The 25374-nt window shown below is 34.2% G+C and overlaps 5 protein-coding genes across 15 annotated transcripts; 3 read left to right on the plus strand and 2 right to left on the minus strand.

The window, feature by feature from the left end:
* Positions 1 to 5526: 5526 nt before the first annotated feature.
* LOC103487776 (heat stress transcription factor A-2) lies at positions 5527 to 8878 on the plus strand. 8 transcript variants are annotated; one of them, XM_051082451.1, is made up of 4 exons: positions 5527 to 5993; positions 6268 to 7402; positions 7697 to 7814; positions 7903 to 8878. In XM_051082451.1, exons 1-2 carry the CDS (start codon positions 5673 to 5675, stop codon positions 7048 to 7050), a joined length of 1104 nt encoding a protein of 367 aa, XP_050938408.1. In that variant the 5' UTR covers positions 5527 to 5672; the 3' UTR covers positions 7051 to 7402; positions 7697 to 7814; positions 7903 to 8878. The 8 variants fall into 8 exon arrangements, with proteins under 8 accessions (XP_050938408.1, XP_050938409.1, XP_050938411.1 ...); XM_051082452.1 differs by having other exon boundaries at positions 7913 to 8878; XM_051082454.1 differs by having other exon boundaries at positions 8057 to 8878.
* Positions 8074 to 10710, minus strand: LOC103487777 (IQ domain-containing protein IQM4). Its single transcript, XM_008446235.3, has 8 exons — positions 9911 to 10710; positions 9707 to 9821; positions 9569 to 9634; positions 9404 to 9492; positions 9237 to 9324; positions 8929 to 9159; positions 8730 to 8831; positions 8074 to 8626 (listed from the first exon to the last, which is right to left on the minus strand). Exons 1-8 carry the CDS (start codon positions 10246 to 10248, stop codon positions 8201 to 8203), a joined length of 1455 nt encoding a protein of 484 aa, XP_008444457.1. The 5' UTR covers positions 10249 to 10710; the 3' UTR covers positions 8074 to 8200.
* Positions 10711 to 11390: 680 nt separating this feature from the next.
* Positions 11391 to 15114, minus strand: LOC103487775 (mitochondrial carrier protein CoAc1). 2 transcript variants are annotated; one of them, XM_008446232.3, is made up of 8 exons: positions 14879 to 15114; positions 14037 to 14492; positions 13297 to 13382; positions 13002 to 13209; positions 12671 to 12800; positions 12133 to 12317; positions 11897 to 12025; positions 11391 to 11761 (listed from the first exon to the last, which is right to left on the minus strand). In XM_008446232.3, exons 2-8 carry the CDS (start codon positions 14226 to 14228, stop codon positions 11657 to 11659), a joined length of 1035 nt encoding a protein of 344 aa, XP_008444454.1. In that variant the 5' UTR covers positions 14229 to 14492; positions 14879 to 15114; the 3' UTR covers positions 11391 to 11656. The 2 variants fall into 2 exon arrangements, with proteins under 2 accessions (XP_008444454.1, XP_008444453.1); XM_008446231.3 differs by having other exon boundaries at positions 14037 to 14546.
* A 552-nt stretch (positions 15115 to 15666) lies between these two features.
* Positions 15667 to 18189, plus strand: LOC103487773 (mitochondrial import receptor subunit TOM20-like). Of its 2 annotated transcripts, XM_008446230.3 has the most exons (6): positions 15667 to 15922; positions 16140 to 16218; positions 16323 to 16492; positions 16582 to 16629; positions 17545 to 17640; positions 17749 to 18189. In XM_008446230.3, the coding sequence occupies exons 1-6, from the start codon at positions 15824 to 15826 to the stop codon at positions 17869 to 17871; spliced, it is 615 nt and encodes a 204-aa protein (XP_008444452.1). In that variant the 5' UTR covers positions 15667 to 15823; the 3' UTR covers positions 17872 to 18189. The 2 variants fall into 2 exon arrangements, with proteins under 2 accessions (XP_008444452.1, XP_050938415.1); XM_051082458.1 differs by having other exon boundaries at positions 15703 to 15922; positions 17545 to 18189.
* Positions 18190 to 20857: 2668 nt separating this feature from the next.
* On the plus strand, positions 20858 to 24763 carry LOC103487772 (uncharacterized). 2 transcript variants are annotated; one of them, XM_008446228.2, is made up of 8 exons: positions 20858 to 21168; positions 22113 to 22327; positions 22784 to 22917; positions 23022 to 23118; positions 23231 to 23335; positions 23434 to 23709; positions 24053 to 24390; positions 24475 to 24763. In XM_008446228.2, the coding sequence occupies exons 2-8, from the start codon at positions 22171 to 22173 to the stop codon at positions 24706 to 24708; spliced, it is 1341 nt and encodes a 446-aa protein (XP_008444450.1). In that variant the 5' UTR covers positions 20858 to 21168; positions 22113 to 22170; the 3' UTR covers positions 24709 to 24763. The 2 variants fall into 2 exon arrangements, with proteins under 2 accessions (XP_008444450.1, XP_008444451.1); XM_008446229.2 differs by having other exon boundaries at positions 20886 to 21110.
* The last annotated feature ends 611 nt before the right edge of the window (positions 24764 to 25374 follow it).

The following is a 25374-nucleotide window of genomic DNA, read 5'->3' on the forward strand; positions in this document are numbered from 1 at the left end:
GGATACTCCAATAGTATAATTTTTTTTTCTTTTTCTTTTACAAAAAAGAAAAATTAATCGACTCTAATATTTAATTAATGTTAATTAACATCTAATCTTGCACGCAAATGATACTCTTCGATATAATATTAGTTAAATTGTTAATGATCACGTGAGTTTATTAAAATAGCAATTTTTAATACATGCGCCGTCTATAGAACTAACGAGGGAAGAAATTTTTCATCTTCATTATATTGATTTTAGTTTTGTTAGATTGAGTTCTTTATTTAAATAAATAGAAAAACTAATAAATTTTCAAATTTAAATTGAAAAAAACATGTTCCACGTGTTCTTAACATTACAAAAATGCTAACCATTTTTTTTAGTTTATTACCGTGGTTAGTAGTCATCGTATAAGTATTTTAATATCGTCTAGATTGATCTGATTATCTCACTGATCAACTTTCTAAGCTCTTATTTATGTGATTATCTACTTCATGTCACAGTAATTATATGTAATTCAACATAAAATTTAAATATTGGGTTATTGTTAATGTTGTTTTTGAGTTACTATAGCTTTATTGGCTCGTTACTGAAATGGGTAATCTTCGACGATCTATTGTCCTACTTTATTACGACAATGATTTGGTTTGGTTGTTCACGATGATATCTTCCTCAAACATACCAAATACGTTGAAAATTATTGCGGTTTTGTTCTTCATCATCTTCAAATGATACAACATTGTTCTCTTACAATTTATCATCACTATGTAAAAACCAACGAACATATTCACTCATCATGTATATTCACCACACCACTCAATTACTTTACAAATTCAAGTTAGTTTTCACATTATCACCCCAAATTTGAAAAAGGTGTTACCATATGTGTATGGGCGCGACCACCACTTAATTTAAACTTTTCATACTTAAAACTTTTTTTTTGTATGTTTTTATACTATTCGTATATGTACGTATATATTTTACATTGTTGCAAGTATTCAATAAAAAGAACAATAATAAATATGCATTAACACTCTATTTTGTACCACATATATACTTTGTACTAATCTCTTCGGATGTCTCTATTGTTCTTCAATTATTGATCTCGTGTTACATATTCGTTTGGTTGTCGTTGACACTGTTTATTAATCTATTGGATTGTCTTTGTTTGCATTGTAGTAGTCATGTGAGTTGAAATTTTGGACGCATTTACGATGGCACCATCCAAACTTTATATTATTGGATTATTCTCGTTGTTCTGTTTCCTTTATAATTATATAAATAATTAAGCTATGTCCGGTCTGTCAAACTAATTAAAGCAAAATTATAGGGTGAGAAAAAAAGAAGAGGGCTTTATAAGAAGGTAAAAAGTTTTGGGGGAAATAGACAGGTGGTTAAGATGAGGGTAAGGCAATATGAAGGCAACTCATTGACACGACATTGGGCTCCACGTGGGGAAAGTGGAAGAGGGGAAGAAAAAATAAACGAATTTACCTTTTACTTTTAAGATGAAACCCTAATAATACACATAACCAAACAAAACAATCAATCAAAACTCGATGACGTGGCGTAATATAACTTTGGTTCCTTGAGGTAGACCCCTATGTAATGCAACCCCCGTAGTAAAAACCCGACACTTTCCACTTCATCGTCACATTACTGAGACGACACGTCGTCCACACTCTGGTGTTTACTTTCTTTTTTTTTTTCTTTTTCCTTTTTTTTCTTTTTCCTTCCCGCACGAGTCTGGAAACTGACGACGAAGGAGATGACGTGGACCAATAAGAGTACTCCATCTCATATTTCTTGAGAATGGTGGGGCCTATCTCAGGAAATGGAGTACGTGGCCGATGCCGCCGCGTACGGCGTCTGTCTGCCACGCCATTAATAATTGATGAGTAGATTGAAAAAATTTGCCATAATTCTGCCCCCTTCCTCTTTTTATATAGTTATTATGTTATCAAATTATTAAAATGATGATGTGATTCAGTATTTTCGTACATTTTCTTTTAATATTCATGAGTGAATTAGGCAATTATGGAAAGAGGAAAGGCACAATTGCAACCCTTTTTCTCCGTGAAATTTATTCATATTATTGATATCTAGCTTGTAGGTTTGATTGTCTCATCCTAGATATTTCTATTTACATTTTGGTCCGAATTAGCATTCAATTAATTTATTTTTTAAATGCTGTGATTAAAATTTTAATATTTTATTATTAAGTTAAAAGAAAGGAAAAAAAAAACTTTGAATCTCAAACTTTTATTCAATATAAATTATTATCTTTCTTAAAAAAAAAGATATGTAAATTACTGTTTTAGATAAATGATGATTATTTTAGTTGAAAGTTAGGCTGAAACCTCAGCTACTTACGTCAGCTCTTACGCAACGTAGTTCCGGCGTGGTGAACTCGTTCTCCTCCTCCTCGTCCTCCTCCTCCCAGCTTTTTCAAATTTATCAAAATCATCTTTTTCTAAAACAAATCATTCTTTATCTTTTCTATCACAAAGTGCTTTAAATAATCTTAAATTCCCAAATTTCTACTCTTAAATTTTAAATTCAATTTCAATTTATTTTTTATATTTTAAACTGTCTTTGTAAATTTCAAAATTTTACATTTTTATTGTTGAAAATAAATTTTTATCAATCAAATATCTTACATTTTTTAACATGCTTAAAATTATATGGTTCTAAGTTCTTAGTATTCTATATACTCGCAACATATATATATATATATATATATATATTAGTGCGTACACAAATTTTTTTCTCAAGAAATGATTTCGGGTCATTAGACTTCAAGTCATTGCATTAAACTTAAAACCCCCTACTCATTTGTTTGAACAAGAAAAACGGTATAAATTTCATCTTTTCTCTCTAATATCTTTTTATTTAAAATTAAGCTCATGAATGATCTATTTTAGTCCATGAAATTTAATATTAAAAATACAAATAACATGTGAGCTACTCAAACTATAGGTTGAAGTTACAAACTAAGCGTAAACAAATTTAACATTTTAAAAGATAAAATAATAGCTCTCAAAAATAAAAAAAAAAAGAAAAAAGAAAAAAACTTAATTTTCAGCATTTTAAAAATACAAAAAATAATCCCTAATTAGAGATATATTAAGGAGTTTTCATTGATGGACTAATATATCAAGTAGGTGTAGTTAGAATGGAAAATACAAAAAAATTAGAAAAAAGTTTCTTAATTAAAAATGTGATGAATAATTAGATTTAGGATTTGATGAACCTCCAATTCCTTAAAAAAATGAAAACAAGGTAGGAGAGAGGAAATGAAAATAAATAAATAAAGTAAAAGTTCTCTTCAAAAGAAATAAAAAAAAAATGTAAAAGTTGGAAAGCGACATGTCGTTTTGAGGGCGAGACGTTCCCTTTTCATGCGACTTGGCGAAAGGAAATCGAAGAGAGGACTCTTCAACTTGAAGAAGGGTTCAATCCAAAGTTAATTCTCAAGAAAAAAAAAAGAAAAAAAAAGTTAATTCTAATATATGTAATTAGATAATTCACATGTGATGCGAATGATTTTTTTAAAAAATAATTTAATTAGAAACAAAACTGCATTTTGATACCTAATTTTTAGAAACATTATACCTATCCATAATTATAATATATATTAATTATATAAATAATAATGAAGTATATAACATTTTAAAAAACTATATTCGTAATATGATCTATTAATAATATACTAGATTTGAAAAGATTTTACTTTATTTGTAATTATTTTAAAATATCGTTATATATAATATTATTTAAAATCTAATTGTTATATTTAAAGTTATCCGTTAAATTAATATCTAAATACTATATTAATTTAGTTTTTAAATTAACTAAATTTCAAAATTTAACTTAACCTTGATTGTGTACTAAATACTGAAATTCGATATTTTCTATTACGGTTTATTGAGTGATTTTAAGGATTTAGGGTCTGGGGTTATTGAGTAATTTAAAATTGAGTGTGATTGAACTACTTTTACGATTATTATTATTATTATTAACATGGGTTGTGTGTTTTATATTGTATGATGAGTCATATGAGTTAGCAAGTTGTTTAAACATCTAATTTTTAACTAAAAAGGTTTACCTTTTAGTTAATTAATTAGTTTATTTCTCCACCGTTAAGATTTTGTAGGTGAATCTCTCTCTCAAATTATAATAATAAACGATGACGATGACACATTGACAATCCTTTGTTTTTATATATTAGCTAGTCATATATATATATATATATATATATATATATATATATATATATATAACTTTGGTTATTGAGTTTTTTAATTATTATGTTTTTAGTCTTCCAGCGATACTTAATGAATTGTATTTTAAATCTTTTACTATGTCAAATATTAAACATAATTATATGGACATATATTTATCATCAACCCTAATAATATTTTGTTAAGAAGAGAGAGAGAGAGAGTTATGACTTTTTAAAGGAATTTAATAAGAAAAATATGATATAGGCAATTGTATTATCTATAAGTTTTTTATTCAATGTCAAGCTTAAATTATTTGCATCCAGTTGATATAAGATTGTACCTCTATTGTTCTAACGTTGTTCAATAAACACTAATAAAAAAGTTGTCCCTTAAAGATGGTGGGACAAAGTAGCCATTTAAGAAAAACTTAGGGACAAAAAGAGAATGTGAAAATCATCTTGCTTAGCCTTTTCACCCTCTTAATGTAGCATAGATATAGACGATATTTTTATCAATAAATGTTCGTTTATTTTATTATTGTTCTTCAAATATTTCGAGTATAGCGGTTGTTTTTAAAAATGGTTTAAATCACTTTTTATGTTCAAAATTAATAACAAGATGTCGATGTTGAAATTTGGACATAATAACACTGTTTTGGTTTTATTATTTTAAATAATTAATTTTTCCTAATTAATTTAAGCGTCCAAGTCACTTTAGGATAATCCTACGACTTGTCAAGCCAAGAGGTGCCCTTGTTTCATGTTTAGATCCATTTTGCTCGGAGGGTGATGGTTTAGGCTTAGGCACATGTGATACTATTTTGCAAGGCTCAATCAAGTTCCAAGCTAAATACATTAATTTGTAAAAGCTCAATCCATCCCTTGGGATTTTATTTTATGGGCTTTTAGAGCCCAATTTGCAATCCAACAAATGGAGGCCTTAGGTCTTTGTACAATTATGTTTAAATAGATTAATAATTTAATATTTACTAAATAACAACAATCATAGTTATTATAATTAAGAAAAGGTGAGCTTTTTTTTACTCTTTAATTTATAATTGTAAAAAACTTTGTTTGAAACATGAGTCAACTCTCTTTTAGAATTTGATTATTTTGTTGGAAGAAAAATATGATTTTAATTTTATTCTGAAAAAAAAATCTAAGCACAAAAATTACAATTTAATATTTAGTAAACAAAATATCTTATATTGAAAAAAGCTAGAAGAAACGAGAAGTTTCGATTAGATATTTTTGGTGAGGTGGAAGGAGTGGGAAGAAGCTTCTGACAAACACCTGAAAAAGACACGCTCAGTCCTAGAACATTCCACTCCGACGCCATTAAAATTCAGTTGCTTCCCTCTATTTATCAATCAATCAAACTCTAAACACACATTTCTTCTTCAATTAATCAAGCTCATTAACCTCTCAATCTTTGATTAACTACGCGCTTACGATCAAACCTGTAATGGATGAACTGAAAGTGAAACCGGAGGAATCACTTGTGGCCACCGCCACCGCCACTGCCACCGCGTCTTCTTCTTCTTCTTCTTCCTCTTCATCCGTCACTCCCCAGCCGATCTCAGGCTTACACGACGTTGGTCCACCTCCATTTCTGACGAAGACCTTTGAAATGGTCGAAGATCCATTGACGGACTCTATTGTTTCCTGGAGTAGAGCTCGTAATAGTTTCATCGTTTGGGATTATCACAAATTCTCTAGTACCTTGCTGCCTCGTTACTTCAAACACTCCAATTTCTCTAGCTTCATTCGTCAACTCAATACTTATGTAAGCTTTCACTGAAATTGATCTTCGTTGTCTTTCTCTCTGTTTTCTTTACTTTTTTACGTAACGATTTTCTTCATATTTTGATAGTGATGGAAACGTAAAATGTATGTGTATTTAAACTGCTTTTGAATGGAGCCAATTGAAAATGGCTAGAAATTATAAATGCTTGGAGTTTTACTTGATACAACGTCCACAGTTTGTGGGTTTTTGTTTCTGAAGTATGTTTGAAAATTTTATAACCTAATCTCGTTGATGTTGAAATTCTTCAATTTAGGGTTTTCGTAAAGTCGATCCTGATCGATGGGAGTTTGCGAATGAGGGGTTTCTGGGCGGACAGCGGAATCTGCTAAGAACCATAAAGAGGAGAAGACATTCACACCAAAGCATTCAGCACCATGGAGGAACATGTGTTGAATTAGGGCAATTTGGACTGGAAGCTGACCTTGAGAGGTTGAGAAGGGACAGAAGCACGTTAATGGCGGAATTAGTGAGATTGAGGCAGCAACACCAAAGCTCAAGAGAGCAAATAATGGCCATGGAGGATAGGTTAGAGAAAGCAGAGAGTAAACAGAAGCAGATCATGACGTTCCTCAGCAAAGCCCTCAAGAATCCTTCATTCGTTCAGAAATTTATTAATAGTAATCAGGGAAGGGAATTGAGAGGCGTAGAAATTGGAAGAAAGAGAAGACTAACTGCCAGTCCAAGTGTAGAGAATCTCCAGGATGAGAATGTACCAGTAGCTGTTAAACAAGAAGAGCTAGAAACTTCTGAACCAGATATAGAGACGCTCTTAACAGTCAACTTTGAAGACGAGTCAAGCATTGAGATCGCGGACCCTGTTTCCGACATGGGTCATTCTGTCCACGAGGAATCGGGGATCTTCAGTCAATTTTGGGCTGAAGATTTTGTAGCTGTCCATCCAGAAGAACCCACAATCGTTGTTAATCAATCAGACATTGATGTGGAAGTGGAGGATCTGATTGCTGAACCCCCAGATTGGACTGAGGACTTGCAGGAACTTGTCGATCAAATGGGGATTCTCCGATCGAAGCCGTAGATATAACAGTAGTTAATATGTTTGCCATTTTGCTTCTCTTCGTGTGGAATAGGTTTCAGCTGGCTCGTGTAGGAAGGAACGGTGGATGTTGCAGGGGAGCCAGAGATTGTTCCTGTTTCCTTATATCCTTTGAAACTCATTGGCTTTTTCAATATTATGTACTTAATATTCTTGGTTGTGTTCAATTGGTTTGTGGTTATTTTTTTTGTTCATCCATGGTTTTATTTGCAGGCATGTGCAGAGAAAGGAAGCCTGCGAGAAGATTCAGTCATATTCTTATTTCTTTACCATTAAGTCAGAGTAACTATTCCATTCATTAATTGGAACCCAATAACTGCTATTCATTTGAAATGTACGAGTCCGCCAAATCTTTTCCCTTAAAGTATGTTTGATGTTCACTATTTTTTGTGGAAGATAACAAAGGGCAGCTATATCATAACTTAGGGAATAGATTCCTGATAAAATTGTCTTAGATCTTGAAAGGCTATTGGTCCTTGGTTGATAGTTCTTGTTTGAGCTTAATGATGTTAAGCTCAGCTATGTAAAATGGAATAAACACAAGTTTAGAGATTTAGGCTTCATTAACTGAGTAGAGTTCTTTGATGATTTTCTATGCTGTTGGTTGATGAATATCCTTTGCTGGCAGAAGAAGAATTCGCATGGTTGTTTTCTCAAGAGGAAGAAAATTGATAAACCTAGAGGTAGTTGGTCTCTTTTTCTCTCTCTCTAGAATGCTCCTTACAGGACGAGAGCTTTTGATCAATGTAAGTGGATGGGGTTTTTCATGTTCATGGTTTGTTTGTAATTTTCCATGGCATGAAAAAGCATCTCACAAGTTCTTTTGTATGGAAGGGCCCCGTAGGCACACATTTGAGATTCCTTGTATTTATTGCTTTGCTGGGATTGAACACGCAGCAAGATAAAATGGGCCCTGAACCATAGAATTGTTTTCCTTTTCCCTCACGTTTAGGGGATCGGAAAATAAAATATCGGTTCTTTATTCCAGGGAAGTCAATGATCCAGTGAAACAAGATATGAACTACTCAAATCATTCCAGGCAGAAAGAAGGATGAGTTCCATTTACATGAAAATGCGACAAATCAGAGGTTTTGTTAGGGGCACCAGAGGCAGAAGCTTTAGATGGGCGCTGTCACAGACTCACAGGCACCCTGGGGCTGGGAATCCCCATATATGAGAGCCTAGGAGACATCCTGATTTTCGGGCTCGGCCGTGGTGAAGGTATTGGAAGCGAGCCTCCGAAGAAACCTGGTGACGGTCTTGGTGACAAGTTCACTTGCTCCAGTGCTCGTGCTTGCAACTCTGCTGGATACTCCTTCACACAACCTATTCTGGGGCCAACTCCACTGCTCCATCTGCATAGCAAGCGCTTTGGAATGTCTATCAACGCTGCCTCTCTGCTGCTACCCTGATTTTCTTGCTGCTCATTAGTTGTAACCAACTTGACGGGTACTGCCAAATCAACATCATCTGCAACCATGTCTTGTGAAGATGTTGCCGCAGATGTTTCCTCGCTCGTGTTGTTAAGCGAGTAGTTGTCATCATCTACCGAACACCTCTGAGTAATTAGGAAGAAATCCCCATTGAGAAAATATCATGCAATCTGAAAAGAAGCTGATATAGAAAATTACATCCATGTAGTTATATATCTAATTTCTTACCTTAACGTTGGTCAAGTCCACTGTATGTTCTTCAAGGAAACTAATGAACTCCTTAAAATTGTTCTCTGTTGGGAGGTAATGACCACTGTATGGCCATATAGCCTAAAGAAAATTCAAATGAAAACATCACCCTATGAATTACTCGTTCAGAATGGTTATCCTAAACAACACTCATATGCTCAAGCATTCAATTATGCACCTTGAGAATTCCATCAATGGCAACTAATCTTCCTGCAGCCGTTATAGCTCCTCCAGACAGGAAGCTGGAATGTTGAAAGAGACCTTTCTTCTTCTGTCCCACATACAAATCTCTTGACGTGCTGAGTACAAAAATCCACTTGGAATCTTCAACTGTGGTGATGGGTACTCTGCTTTGCTTGTAAACAAGCTTCCCATTCTCCACAATCACCTGGTACTCCTCCCTTTCTTTCTGCAACAGAAATGAATAGAAACAATTGCTTACTGCTCGTAATGGAGTAGATACTACAATATAATCAGGCGACTTACTGGTCCAAGGTACTTGATGCATTGCTTATGCAGAACTGATCTACGGCACTTCTCAAGATTAACCCTCTTCCCATCACCAATATCCAACCTTTTAAAAGAAAGCTTGAAGAATAAGAATGAAAGCTTTCAAGAGTGTAATGATACCGGCAGAAGGATGGGGAAATTACCAGTAGAAGAAAGGTTGTGTGCTCTTGCTATCAAACCAAACATCGTAGTAAAAATGCAAATTATGTCCATAGCGGTGTCGGGGATCAATCTGGCCAAAAGAAGTTCAATAAGACGGTCAGCATCCTGTTTTTTAAACTCTAAAAGTTTGAATTATATGAACTTACTGCTTCAAGCCAGTGTTGAAGAGCTAATTTTTGAGCATTCTCATCCTTTGATAAACCTTTCCCAAGCTGAACAAGTGAGAGAACATCATTATTGTTCTAAACCACAACTAATGAAGCATACTCATACCAAGAATTTACCTTTGCAGCTCTCGTCCTAGCTCGGAACCAACGGGACGTAGCGGTTTCTGTCTTTTCAACGTTGAAGAATGACACCGAGCTTACCTTGAGAGCAGCAAAGTCTAAAGCTTTCCACCTTCAAAATTCATCGAGAAGAGTGAGAAGCAAAGCATTCAACTTACTTAAACCAAAAAAAATGAAAAAAGAGAGAATTCTTTCACAAACCATAGCTCCTCAACCACAACAGCGCAATCTGCCAGATTCCTTCTTGTTCTATAGCTTTTGTAGACCTTTTGTAGCTTAGTGGCTGCCGAATCCAGTTCACTGACTGGATTGGTAGAAGAAATAGCAACCGGCTTCGGAAGTGAAATACTTGGTTTTTTCCTATTTTCAGGTTGTCGAATTTTTCTCTCTGAGGAGAAACTTTTGTGGTCAACGACCACATGGTTGAAAGAATCAGAGACTTGTTTTAGTTGCAATTGGTTTAATTTCGGTGGGTCTTTTTCTCTGATCCTATCACCCCTTCCTTCTTCCCCTTTCAAGCAAGACTTCTGAACATTCATCTCTCTTCTCTGCAAATCCGAAGACAAAAGGGTGTTTCTATGGATTCATTGAAAAGAGAAAAGCAAAAAGAAACACAAATGTTTTGACCATTTCAGGGAAACAGATGAACACCCAGATGAGGAAATGAGTTCCAAACCCGAAATGAATTCCAAGGACTTTCTGTTCGTGATCCAATGGAAGATGAAGGATGCTTTTCAAGGGAAATTTGGATGTATTTAATGCAAAAGTTGTGGGTGTTTTTTCTAATGCTGTTTTCTCGTTTTGTGGGGCAAGAGTCGTTTTCGAACTGGAGAATCGCAGTCGGAGACAGAAAGTGATGCATTAATCTAATATGCTAATGCACACGATATTGCCTTAGAAAAAGGTAAATAATAGCAAGTAGTTGATTTGTTAATTGATGAAATGAAAGAGTGGATATTTAATAATATCCGACAAGAAAAGCCAGCCATGGCAGCCGAGCGATGCGTTTGCATGGTTCCATCTGTTGTACTGTCAGCCATTATTGATGTTGAATATCTTTCCTATAGTCTACCAACCTCCTTCAGAAGGCGGTTGAGCCATCATAAAACAAATTGCTGCATATATAAATATATATATATCTACGCACACACGTACACTCAATTGGCTGCCATTGTTGAAGCTGTTTACAGTTTTTGAAAAAGTCTTCAAATCCTTTCGGACACCTCGTGTAATTATTTGTTTAAGAATATTTCAATGTTGATTTTAAATCTTGGAATTTGAGAAATGATTTTAAATTAATGAAACAAAAATTTGAAATGAAAGAAAGAATTAGAATTTATGAATATAGATATGCAACTGTATGTTGTGTTAATTGAAAATTATAATATGATAAGGTTAAAGGGTAATTTGCTTTCAAATCTTATGAAATCTTTATAAACAAACAACTAAATTTATTTAGAATTAAAATTTGTTATGAATTGAAGTTTCACAATCATGGATGACAAAATAGTAGTAATTAATCGTAAGAAGTAACCAAAAGTACCTCCATGCTTGATGATTAAGCTAAGCTTATTTTAATTCTTAATTCTATCAAGAAATTGAAAATTTTAAACGTTTGTCTCGAAGTGCTAAAAAATACTTTGAACTTTTAATTGTGTCTAATACAAACTCTATATTTCAATTTGAAGCAAAATCAGATCGATAATGAAAATTCCGAAGCAAAAATTTTAAAAATGAATATTCAAAATTCAGAGCTTCGCAATTGCAAGAGAAAACATAATCTAAGCACAGAAAGATTACTCCCCCACAAGTAGAACAATACCAAACACACAGAATCAAACCAAAACCCGTTATAGATTCAAGCACATGTGGAAGTCACAACCGTATGTAACAGTAGACCAATTACAAGGGCAATCTATAGAGGGCGTCAACATGAGAGAGCTTGTTTTATGAAGCAGAAGAAATCGACTGTGTCTTCTGCCGAGGTGGGATTCGGAGCCATATCTTCATGCTATCATATGCTGCAAACCCAATGGCCACAGAAGGAACAATCTGCCAATCCATTAAATGGAAGAATTATATGTACAGTTAACAGCAGCAATGGTTGGTTTAAGCATCTATAGATAAAAGTTACACGGTTCTTATTTACTAAAATTTAAATTTTGATGTTTCAACCTCAACTGTTACCTTAATATAGTTAATGCTCAATCCAGCGAACAATTGTCTCCATCCTTGGTTACGGACGATCATCGTAAGACCTTCTATTGAATTCCTAAATCTGACTTGACCATTTAGTGAAGATGGCATATCTCCAACCTTTGATGGCACACCAGATTGGATTTGTTCAGTTCAGTTTCAAAGAAATTGTCATGAAGATAAAAACCCCTAGAACAAAGATGTTTAAAAATGATCAAGAATAGTACCTGCATCTGTCTTCTAACGACGTCCAAGGGATACGTGAACGTTTGCCCCAATAATCCAGCCAGAGCTCCACAAGATAGTCGCATCACAATGGAACTCTGATGCTCCTCAGGAACGTGACTTTTCAGTTTTTCATAAACGTAAAACTTCAAGCCAGCATAAGGAAGGATTCCAGTTAATGTTGGACCTGTTGGATACATGATAATCTTTTTCATCAGTCTTAGACATGAATTTAGAAGGAAGACAGACCGCTAAAATCAGAGTAAAAATCATTAGGTCTCGGTTAGTTATTCTATTTTTAATTTTCTGATTTTGTAATTTGGGCTTCTTTGCTCTGCCTATTCTCTCAAATTTCTTACAATTATTTTTTTTTTCTTGAAGAAATATCTGAGTTTTTAAATCTAAAAAAAGAAAATCTCATTTTTAAATTTTATTTTCAAAAACTTGATTTGGTCTTTTAAAACATGATAGAAAGTAGAGTAAGCTTAATATTCCAAAAGAAAAAAAATCATGTTATAGGTGGTGACATCGGAGACACACCAACACCACGATAGAGGCCACGTGCTCCACCAGCTCTATAAACACGCACTAGAACGTCCTTGATGCCATTGTATGCAGGTTCAGTGTGATAACTTCTTAAACCAGAGTTCCTCGTTCTTGTATCAGTAGTCTGTATCACAAGAAGACAAACAGTTAGATGTATAAAAAGGATCCAAGAAAAGATACAACTGTTCAACTTCAGAGTGCTTGACAGAATAAATCTGTTGAACGGGATAAGAAGAAGAAAATTTTCATGAACTGAAAGATTACTACAATTGGGGACACAAAAAGGGGGAAGAGGTTTATCTTACATAAAAAGGACAACATATACCTGGTAAGCCAGTTTTGTTCGTGCCAGGTCCAAGGGATATGTGCATAAAACAGCTGTTCCTCCAGCTACTGAACCAGCTAAAAGATCAATATGAGGCCCAACACCTAAGCCTGGATAGTTATCCAAGATCCAACATCTGTACTGCTCATACGTCATGAAATGAAGAGCTGCATAAGGAATAATCCGAACAACGCTAGCTCCATTTCCCCTAAAGCATAAAAAGTAGATAACTTATTTTCAAAGGAAATAAGTTTAAACAAAGTAAAGGCAAAACTAGACAAACTTCTAAACTTACTTATAGAATCCACGAACACCCTCATGCTTCAGCACCTTCTTCAAAGATTGAAAGACTCCAAGAGAATGAAATCCTTCAGTTCTAGTCTGTCAACGTTCGCAACACAGAGTTCAGAACAGAAAACCAAAAATATTTCCATCTAGGTTGAAACTTGAATATGTTGTCTACTGATCAAATTTAAAAAATCTATCAAGACTTGATCATCTTCATGTTCGTCAACTATAAATTCGACAATGTTTATAATCGATTCTACCTTGTCTTTTGCATATTATATCACTGGGGTCGGTATCGCTAAAACCATCTGGCACCATTATAGGCTCATTTATGTCAACTATTCTCCCAAACAGCAAACAATAAGATTATTTACTTTAAAAAAGTAACTATACTTCTTGGAACAACAAATTCATCACTACCCAAGTATGGCCCGATGATGAGCCTACAAATGTTCGGTTTTAGCTTCAAGTTGAAAACTTAATAACTTAAACCCTTTTTTGTCTGAAATGACCTTGAGATAGGCAAAGTCCTCTAGAGGTTGCGAAAAGTGGACAATGAGAGTAGTTCAAGAATTGATTCCTCATTCTTCATACCCATCCCAGAGTTTTGCAAGATATTCATCCATACAGATGAAAGAAAATAGGTTGTATAACCGTATCCTTGAGTTCTAAGGAGCATGCATATAAAAGAAATATAGCAGTAGTATAATTAAATGAAGTGTCTAAAGTAACCAACAGAAAAATCACCTGCAAAAGTATCTTAATACGTTCTAAGGGTGCAACAGCAGTTTTGGCGAAGGCACCAGCAGCACCACCAGCTATCAGCTCTTTAACGTAAATAGGTAGACTATCGATGTACGAGACTTCTCTTTTTGCAGACGAACCATCAACGAACCCCGCAACATTTGCGGACAAGGTAGACCCTTGAGAGGGATTCATTTTGAATAAGCCAAAATCTTACAACTGCTCAAAACCAAAACAACTTAAAAAGCGATCTCACAGCAACAAATTGATATTATCCGCTCTGCAGTTTAAAGAACTCTTTATCCCATCTATCTCTCTGAACACAGTGTGAGAAAGCCTTTCTCTCAACAGATGGACAAGGCGGCCTGAGAATACCCAGAAAAGATTTGGGCAAATTCACAAGCCGATCTTCTTCTTGAAAGACGACAAGATACATCCACAGGAACAATGAAGCTGAGCCTGCAGACCAAATATATTCCAAACCCCTTCAATTATAACAAAGCCCCCATCAATCTATCAAAGAGATACCAATCCCCCATCAGAATTCGATCACCATAATCGTAAAGAATTACTCAATCACAACAAACTCATAGAGAAAAGAAAAACAAAATGAAAAACTCCCGCAACCCAATACAAATTCCACCCAATCAAAACATTTCGAACCCCTAATTAAGATTTCGATAAAAACAAAAACCCAGTTGCGGAAAAATTTTCGAATTGAAATTAAAAACTACCCAAAACCCCCCAGGAAGAACCAATCAAAAAAATGAAATACATCGAAAAGAGGGAATCCAATCAAACACAAAAGATATAAAAACAAACAACAAGTTGAGGGAAGAACTTACTAGTGATTTGACTGAGTGGTGACGGGAGAAGGGGCAGTACAAATCGCAGTTCCTTGAGAAAAGCTTAGTAAAATGAACATATATATATAAATCGGAAACCGTTCTTCTTCACCGCAAGGGGAAAGGAAATCTTTCCTAGCGGCTACGCCGAATCTCCCGTCTACTCCGTCCCCTCTCTCTGGGTCTTCCTCTCTCTTGAATCTGGATTGGTTTGTTCTATCGAGGCGTTTCTTAATGGGATTTAAAAATTTGTTTTTCCCTTTTTCTTCTCGGAAACGTGATGCGTTCGAGAATCGGCTACAGTCGGACTTTCGCTGGACCCACCAACTGCGGTTGTCCACGTGTCTGCCACGTCCAACGTTGACCGAATCAAACGGACCTGTTTTATTCACGTCAACTCTCCTCCTAATTAAATAAATACAACCAAAACACTCTTTAGTGTTAGGTAAATTTCACCGTATAAAAAGTTTAATAGGTTTTGCCAAAAGTTTAAAAATGTTTAGTAAGAATTTGTTTTAACAAACAATCAAATCAGTTTAAAATATCTTTATATGAAAGTTTTTCAATTGAAAAATATGAAGATTTTTTTTCCTTTTTAATTTGAAGTCAAGTGTAAATTTGAGAAGGGAATAAGAGATGATTTGATAGGTTTAATCATGGAAATACGATAATGAAATTAAATATATATAATTTAAATTTGACGTTTACTAAACAGTTTTATGACTTTGGTTTAAGAATTTTCTAAATAGAAAATAAAAGATATTCTTTTCCCACAATTATCGAAATGGGCCTATTCGGACGAAATTTGGCCCAAAACAAAATCTCTATGACACGGAACCCTACCGGTTGTGTAGTCGTTCCAAAATCGCCATAGGGAAGCTCTGTTTCTCAGCTCGGAGCTCAAATCCTACTTCCTAGCTTCTCGTCGGAATCCAATCCCCAACTATGGAGTTTTCTCAGGATGATTTTGATCGTCTTCTTCTCTTCGAGCACACTCGAAAAACCGCCGAAGCTAACTACGCCGCCAACCCACTTGATGCTGATGTATTTCTTTCTTTCATTCCTCCTCTATTATCTTGTTTCCTGTTTCTTATTCTATCTTTATCTGCCTTTGCTCATCGTTGAACTTGACACCCATATCACCAGTTTTCGTTGTGTTTATGTGCTGAATTACTGTTTTCCGGGAAGGGTAATTTAAGCTGTTGGAAATGGTATCCTGTCGTCATATTGTTCCGTTCGTGCATTTTTTTTTTTTTTTCAGAATTTGACCAAGTGGGGAGGGGCATTGCTTGAGTTATCTCAATTTCAGAGTGTTTCCGAATCCAAAAATATGATAAAAGGTGCTTTCATTGCCCTACTAAATGTTTAAGAATATGGATGGGCTCTAATATTCAATGATGAACTAACGTATACGAACGGGAACAAACTCAATTTGGTATTGCAGAAGCTGTTGTGAAGCTGGAGGAAGCTTTGGCTATTAATCCCACGAAGCATGATGCTCTTTGGTGTATTGGAAACGCTCACACTTCACAAGCTTTTCTGACTCCCGATAGGGATGAGGCCCAAGTTTATTTTGATAAAGCACAGGAGTGTTTTCAGAAGGCACTAGATGAGGTGATATATGTGGATTTAATTGAACTAGTCTGACTTTTGAGTTCATTAAACGTTAATTGATTCTAAATAGTTGAGATTTTTTTCCTCAGGATCCTGGCAATGAACTATATCACAAGTCCCTGGAAGTCGCTGCAAAGGTGAGGATATAATATAACCCTGTCATTTGATTCTCAGTTTGCATTGAATTACATGGAAGTGATTTACTTCAAAGATAAAATGTACAGTGGAGCGCCTTTTGGTTTCTCTATACTTTGTAGGTTCGGTAGTTGGGGCTCTAGGACAGTGTGGTATGAGTAACTATGGAGTCCATTTCTTTGAGCAATTCTGATTCTTACTCTTAGTTTTACTTGGTAAATCTTTGGGGATTTTTTGCCACATGCATAATAGAGTTAAGATTGGACTGGCGATGACTTCCATTAAAGCGGGGTATGTTGTACTTTTGTGGTAAAATCCTCTTCCTTTTTCCACCTAAATTTTCATGTCATTGTTGATAGAGTCTGAAAAATTTCGATCATCATAGGGCCATCTTAACTTTCCGGAAACTTATTTAACCAGTTTGTCCTGACGGTTCAGAATATTCTTAAGCATTGTCACTGTTAATGTAGTATATTAGTATAAATATATATATATATATATTATTCAAGAAGATCAGTGGGGATATAATTATATTCAATACAAACGTGTATTTTTCTTTCATGTTTCCTTCTTCAAATGTTTCTGCTCACAATCTTTGCAGTGAAGGTTAAAAAACTTTTGGGTGCTCTGGTTGGTTAGATATGGGTTAATTTCTGATTAAAATTCAACTAGTATTGGAAGAAACTGTTGATATTTTTCTCTTATGGGTTCTAGATGGTGATGGTACTCCAGAGAAAAAAATGACGTTGAATGGGGACGGGGAATGGGAATGAGACATGGATATTAATCCCATATAGGATGGAGGAGTTGTCATTCCTTATCTTTTGTTTTACTGAATTGACGACTGATAGTTCCAACAGGGATGTAGAAACTGAAAATATGGTCATTATTTGATATCTGATGTTATGTTGTCTCAGGCACCGGGGTTCCATTCGGAGATCCACAAGCATGGTACCAGTCAACAGAGTGCAGGGTCTTCAGGCGGGGGAGCTACTGCTGCTTCAAACCCAAAGGTTACTAGTCATGGAGCTTTTTCTCTTCTTTTGGCAAAGCATATGGTCCATCTGCTAATGAAGGTTGTTTGTTGTTTTCTTTGTTGTGGTACAATTCATAAACACCAGAGTTCCAAGAAGAAGAGCAGCGATCTAAAGTATGACATATTTGGATGGGTCATCCTTGCTGTTGGAATCGTTGCATGGGTTGGAATGACAAAATCTCATGTTCCACCTCCTCCTTCGAGGTGAAACTTTTAGATTCTGGAACTGCAAATCCACTCTTCTGAAAAGTCTCTTTGCGGGTATGCCCCTCATGGATGTCCCCAACAGGCCAGTGAAAAAGAATCTCTTCGTTGATGCAGAACACCTGCATTCTTCCTGGTATTTAACTCATAAGTGTTTCTCATTTCTAGTGTACCTGGTTTAGCTTTGAGATCATTTTTGTTTAGTTGATAATTAGCCAAAATCTCAAATATGCTGTAGCATAACAGTCCTTTATTAAAGATATAAAATATCTGAACTTGTAGTTGTTTTTGTTGAATGATATTACAATGACGGTTCATTCCATTTTTAGACTTTTGCTTTCTGGTATTCCTGTGGTAACAAGCAGCCTGATTTTATGAAGAATTTCAACTGGGAGAATGTTTATTCGTTTTTGTGATTGGTTGAATAGTGTTACTATGTTTGTTCAATCACTTTTTAGCCTTTTGCTTTTTGGGATTCCTCTGGTAACAAGCATCCTTATTATATGAAGAATTTCAACTTCTATTTGCATTTTGATGGCTATATTGGGTTGGTTTTTGTCTAAAGTTGATGTGAAAAGACCATGAACGCATGTATTCATCTGAATTTATAGTCTCGAAATTGAAATCTACCCAATCTTAGTAGCATATTTGTCCCAGAGAATAGAGAAAGTTATTGTAATTGTTAATTTTTTGAGAAAATTTGTGGAAATTTCATTATGAACTGGATGTATCGAATTAATTGTTTCAGTGTTAATGATGATTTAAGAAAGAACAGTACTTTCTCATGTCTATAGGCATCTTAATTTTTTATGTAAACAGCTATGGAAAGAAAGAATAAAACTCAATTTAGTATAGACATTTCATGAATAGCATAATAAAATGATCCGTGAAGGTGGAGACTTGAATTTTGGAAGCTATACTAAGTTGGCCCATTTCCATTTTTTTGGTAAAGGAATAATGTAACCAAATGAGTTAAATTCAAATTGTTAGCTCTGGAAATTGATTTAAAATAACAAAATTGAAAGAAATTTTCAAACTCGACTTTTTCAAAACATTGGTAGCAATATTATATAATTGTGTATTTTAAAACAATAGCTGTTGGAATATGTCATAAATAGATGAATTTTTATGTGATTTCCATATTTTATTATAGGTTTGTTCCTAAACTTGTCCGCGGCGCTCGTGTTAGACTTTGATAAGTTTTCTAACAAGTGCATCTATTTTGCTTAGAGATGCATGTGTGCTTGTTATAAAAATAGTGCAATTTTTAATGTTACACATTAATTTTAATTTTAAAAACTTGGAAAATTTTATGTACTCCCCAAGTTTTTTTTTTGGTAGAAATTAAACTCAAACAATTAGTCAAGGCTCACAATTTATTTATTTAATTTAAAGTTTTAATGTCGTTTTTTCATAAGAAAAAAAAGAATCTTATACGCTCTAAAGGCATATAATAACCATGAGAGGGGTATGTTTGCCTTGCTTTTAATGTCGTTCGATGTTTACTCACTCTTATTAAGCATGTTATGTATGTTGTCATTCATGTTTGGAAAAAGTTTAAAATTTAATGTGACCAACAATTGATCAAATAAAAACTTTTACTAGAGACAATGGACATCGTTTTTTTAGCTCAGCAAAAACAAAATACTTTTCCGAAGGCTTATATTAAATAAAATTTGGGAACGAAATAAATAACTGTAAAGATTGTTATAAGGGTCATCTATTAATTGGGTCTTTTTTAATGCATTCAGACAAAAAGACTGACCTAGATGTTATGGATGATATTTTTATTTGTTTACATCTTATAAATTTAGGAATTTATCCATATTCCTTTTAGAAATGTACATAAACTAAAAACAATAAAAAAAAAAAATGTACATGCCAATATCAGCATAGGATGGTAATTCATAATTTACGTCTTACGGGTTGTTTGCTTATAGAATTAGAGAAAAGCAAACTGGATTATTTTAGCTCACTCTATATTTGGCCGATTAGAAAAATTATTATCTTAGTATTACGCTAATACATGTTCTCGCTCCCTCTCCCACTAAATTCCAAATATTTATAAAATATGTACCACAAACACATATTATAATAACACAGAATATGCACCACAAATGCATATTATTATAATATTACAATCTTCGTACTATTATAAGCCTGATCGAAATTTTAAAACCCTAATTCTTACCTTTATTTTTCATTTTTTGGAACAAACTCTTACATTTATTGAACTAAAAAAAGAAAAATAATACATGTACGATATACATGATTTGGCCCAACAACCAGCCTACCAAAAACTGCCCATGTCGAAAAATAAAATAAACGATCTGATCCCTACACGTGGCAACCATCCACATTGTCACGTCGGGCACTTAAGTTCAAAAGTTCATGAGCGAACGGCTGAGAAGCTACGGCAGAGCAGCTGCGTGTTTTTGTGCGGCGCTCAATTTTTGAAATTTCAAAAAAGATTCCTCCAACGAGGCAATGGTTGCAACCAATTTTGAAAATTTCACCTCCACCCCCCCTCACTTTTCAATTTTCCCAAATACCTCCACAATATTTTCTTCTTATTCCCAAATGCCTTCACACCAAAAATCCACATAAAGTCAGAAATTAATATTCTTAAGACGCATTTACAACACAAAACTTATTAGTACATAAATATAATTCCAAAAACAATTTTCATTTTTTTAAAAAAAAACGAACTCTAAGTTTTAATAAATTTAAGTTAGTAATTAGGGGTTGTCTTAAATATTCAGAAAATAGAGGTACCTATCAATATCAAAGTGTACAAAAGTCAAATAAGAGAAATGGCAATCGAGGTCCATTAATGAAGTTGTGGATCCAATTCATCTTTAGCATTACGTGGCAGTAAAACAGAGCGAGTATCGTACTTTTGACGTAAACCGCGAGTAGGCAAAGGACGAGCTACAAGAGTCTTTAAAAGGAAAATGATTTTTTATTTGTAAAAAAATAAAAATAATTATACTTATTTATCTTCTCATCCTTTTGTCCGAACGAAAATAATTTTCGATCCCTCTGCTTTCCCTCTCTCTTTTCGCTTTCATTGGAGGGAAAACCTCCAAACTTCCAAAATCCAAACCTCTGTTTTTCCTCTCTGCTCAAACCAGACTAGGGTTTCTTCTGATTGCGCGAGCTTCAGCTCGATCTCTCCTTCAATGTATTTTTTCAGCTAATATTCTCCTTCTTTTTCCTCATTCGATTTCATTTTCAGTCAAAGTAAGCAAGCTGCTTCCCCCGCTTTCTGATCTTCTTCTTGCTTCAATTTTTGCTTCAGGTGCCCTTTAACTTTGATTTAGTGGCTTTCAGTGTTGTTATATATTGATTCAGTGTACTCTCTTTAGCTTCCTTCAACCTGAATTTTGGTATCATTTCTTGATTTTGATGATCTATGTTTCTCTGTGTCGTTCTTTGTTGTTTCAGATGATAGATTGTGGGTTGTGCTTATTAGTAGTTGCTGCGTTTTTAGTGATTATATTTATTTATTTCGGATATTTTAATCGATAATCTACTGCTGATTGTAACGAAGTTAATCGTATTTGAAAGTTCTTGTTGTAAACCCTAAAACAGTTTTGAATTTAAATTTCTTCAATTTTGCTCTAACAGTTTAAATGCTCTCAATTAGTGGGTCCTATGTATTAAGTGTTCCATTTTAAATTTGTAAGTCTGCAATTGCGTTGGCGATTTAATTCTTACATGGTACACGATGTATAACTGGGTGGAATTTTTTTAGAACTTAGGTCATTCACAGCTTTAGTGCTATCGATTACAGTGATAAGTTTCTAAATCAGCTCCACTCAGATGTCTCTTTTCAAATACTGTTCTTTAGATAGATGTTTACAGAGCGGAGGCCTGCTAGATTTTAACTGGATGTCATTTGTACTACTCACTAGTGGATTTATGCTCTGTGCTTGAAACTTTAATTTTTATGCAATGATAAATATCATTTTTTCACGTTAGAATGTTAACACGTGCTTGTTCCATAGGGCTCGGGATCTATTAAACTTTTTTGTTTTTGTTTTTTGTTTAAAACGGAATGAGGTGGCAGTCTTCTTGTTCCTACGTAATATGATATTTTTAGAATTAATTATAATTATCTTCTTCTTTGTTGAAAGAGCAGGTCATTAGTTATCTGAATTCCATTATAACAGCCTGTTTCAATCTTTACTTATCTTTTATGATCATTCATTAGCTAATTTATTGATTGCTCCCAAAATCAAGTGTGCACTCATATTGAGTGACTTCTTGAGATTGGAACTTCTTCCCATCAATTTAAAAAATGCAGACAAAGAAAAAAAGTCATGGGAGAAATACTGGTCGAGAGCTTGTCAGTCCCAAGGTCTTACGATCTCAAAGAAAATATTCAGAAACGTTGCAAGTTGTAGAGAAGAATATAAGTGAACTAATAACATCATCTGCTAGAAAACGCACTGTTGGTAAGCTACTAATTTCTGCCTATTAACTAAAGTCTTTTGCAAGAGTTTCTCTTTTCTTTGGTAGGTGGAAATCCATGTATGTCTTGAGCATCTAGTCTCAATTGAGTTTGCATCTCTCACTCTTCATTTCTGACTTGTATTTACTGCTCTTGAACGACCTATTCTCTTGTCATTTAGTAATGAAGTTTCTTTATGTTGTCTTATCAATTTTGAATATGTTTATTATTTCACATCTTGTCCAATGTAGTTGATATGTAAATATAATTGAAATTAAATTAGCCATCTAATTAAAACTTTTTTGCATAAAATAGATCTATCGTTTAGATTTCACACAACCATGGCTTTTATTTATAAAATTTCTACCCTTAGCCCACTGGAAGAACGAATCTAATTGGAATTCAGTTTACTCCCGAAGATATGACTGCCAATTTTGTTAAGAATTTGTCTCGTTTTCAGGTTGCTTTCCATCAAAAAAGAATGAAGAAGATGTTCTGACAGATTTAAACATTAAATATGATTTTCTACGCAATGAGACTTCTGGTGCTTGTTTGGACCATGATGCGACTGATGGTGCTACCTTGGGCTTCAAGGTAAATTATTCACGAATATGCTCTTCTTTCTTAATTGGTTATGGTGGGAAGGATTGATTCACTATTTCTTATGGATGGCATTACATCTGTAATTCATTTGGCAGGCTTATGATGACGGCATTGATAACTGTGCATCGGAAACCATATTTTCTCCTTCATTTCATGTACCTGCTCATGATGGAGGAGAAGCCCATAATGGAGGTAGACAATGAATTATTTCATGGAGGACATATTTTCCTTTGGAGTTAAAATTATTCTGTAACGTGCGTGGATTTCTCTTTTTATTTAATTTAGTTTTTCAATTTCTTTCCAGTTGAGTTTATTAAATTCTTTCAAGGTGAAGATCAAGTGTTCCATTCTGATACCAAACTAAATAACTCAGAATATATAGTTCATGGTGATCAAGATAAGAATTACAGTAAGGCCACACCTTTTTTTTTTTGATGAGATTCTCTGATTGTATGAAATTTAGTTGTGTAGAACTGTTAGTTCAAGGAACTTATTTCCATAATGCAGATCTAGGGGATGCTGGTCTATCATCTGAAGTATCAGCTATATATCTTGCCATGAAGAACTCTAAGTTGGAGTGTGTTGATGAACATGCCCATGATACTATGGCAGCTGAAGTTCATGTTCAAGATGATGAATATGAAGAAATAGATGATTTTGATCCTTATTTCTTCATCAAGAATCTACCTGCTTTATCAGCGGTTGTCCCAACTTATCGACCTATGCTACTACCGAAACAGACTCGGAGTTGTCCTCCCACGACTCTTGTTTTGGACTTGGATGGTAACAAGTCTTTCAACTGATATGCTGCTTGTTACATATGATGCATTTAGGCTGGTTATTGCGTAGATTTTTCTTAAATATGCTCACTTTTTTCTTTGACTTGTTGACATTTTATCATCACATTCTAAGTGCTTACTTTAACATTTGCCGTCTTTTACGATGCAACATGAGTGGTGGGTAGTTGAGGTTTACTATACAACTTTGTGGATTAATTAATCCATCCTATTCTGTTGTGCTGCTGCCAATTTTCATTATCTTTTTAGTTGTTCCTCAGCTTGGAGCCAGTTAAATTTACATGTTCTTAAATTTAATAATAACCTACTATGTGACTTTCATTTTGCAGAAACTCTGGTGCATTCTACACTTGAGCCATGTGTCGATGCTGATTTTACATTTCCTGTAAATTTCAACCTCCAGGAGCATACAGTTTACGTTCGATGCCGGCCTTATCTCAGAGATTTCATGGAAGCGGTTGCCCGACATTTCGAGATTATCATTTTTACAGCTAGTCAGAGTATTTATGCAGAGCAGCTCCTGAATGTTCTTGATCCAAAGAGGAAAATATTTCGACATCGGGTTTTCCGCGAATCATGTGTTTTTGTGGATGGAAACTACCTCAAAGATTTATCTGTTCTTGGGCGTGATTTGGCACGTGTTATTATTGTCGATAATTCTCCACAGGTAACTGCAACTATCTTTCTGATATTTTCTTCGCTCGTGTCTTTCCGGAGCCAGAAGTATCCTATATTGATGTATTTATTTCAGGCGTTCGGGTTTCAAGTGGACAATGGAATACCAATAGAGAGCTGGTTTGATGATCGATCAGATAAAGAGTTGCTTTTATTACTTCCATTTTTGGAAACACTGGTGGGAGTTGAAGACGTGAGACCACTCATTGCTAAAAAGTTCAACCTTAGACAAAAAATTGCCGCTGCTGTTTATCCTTCACTGAATTCAAATAGAGACCCCTTTGAAATGCAAGCCTCTAATATGTATTAAGATTTTGTGAAGGTTGTTGGAATAAGAACTATCAATATTCTCCCTATTTAACTCATTCGCTTTCTTCTTAGAGTATTTTTAGATTTATTTACTTTTCCCAATCAACAAGGAAAAAGAAGTTTCTTAGTTCAGTTGGAGCAACGAGTAAAAAAAAAAGAAAAAGGAATTCATAGTATCAGGTGCCAGTGTTTGATTTGGGAGATGATGCATATTCCTCCAAATACTTGGATAGGTGAGTTTTTTGGGAGAATATATAAATATATATTTCTTTCATGTGTTCAATAGTTGGATTGAAGAATGTTTTCACATGGTGAATTTGAATTGCCTTTGGCTATAGGGCTTCTTTGTCATCAAGATGAATCCTTTAATCGTTTGGGAATGTTCCGATTAACTGTTTTCAATTTTATATTTAGACCCCTAAACCATTTTAAACAATAAAGAGTAAATAGTTTTTTTATTATTCTAAATAAAAGCCACAAGACGTTAATCTTCGTGGAAGGAGTTTTGAAATATAATATTGAATGCCCATGAATAATGTACATTGACAATAATTAGAATGATTAACTAACCAAGCGGTAAAGCTAAATTTACAACTTAAATTCGAGAAATATATTTTAAAAAGATAAAAAGAACTTGTATTCAATTTTTTACTAATTTCCCTAATAT

The sequence above is a fragment of the Cucumis melo genome, chromosome 3, assembly GCF_025177605.1.
Source record: "Cucumis melo cultivar AY chromosome 3, USDA_Cmelo_AY_1.0, whole genome shotgun sequence".
NCBI lineage: Eukaryota > Viridiplantae > Streptophyta > Magnoliopsida > Cucurbitales > Cucurbitaceae > Cucumis > Cucumis melo.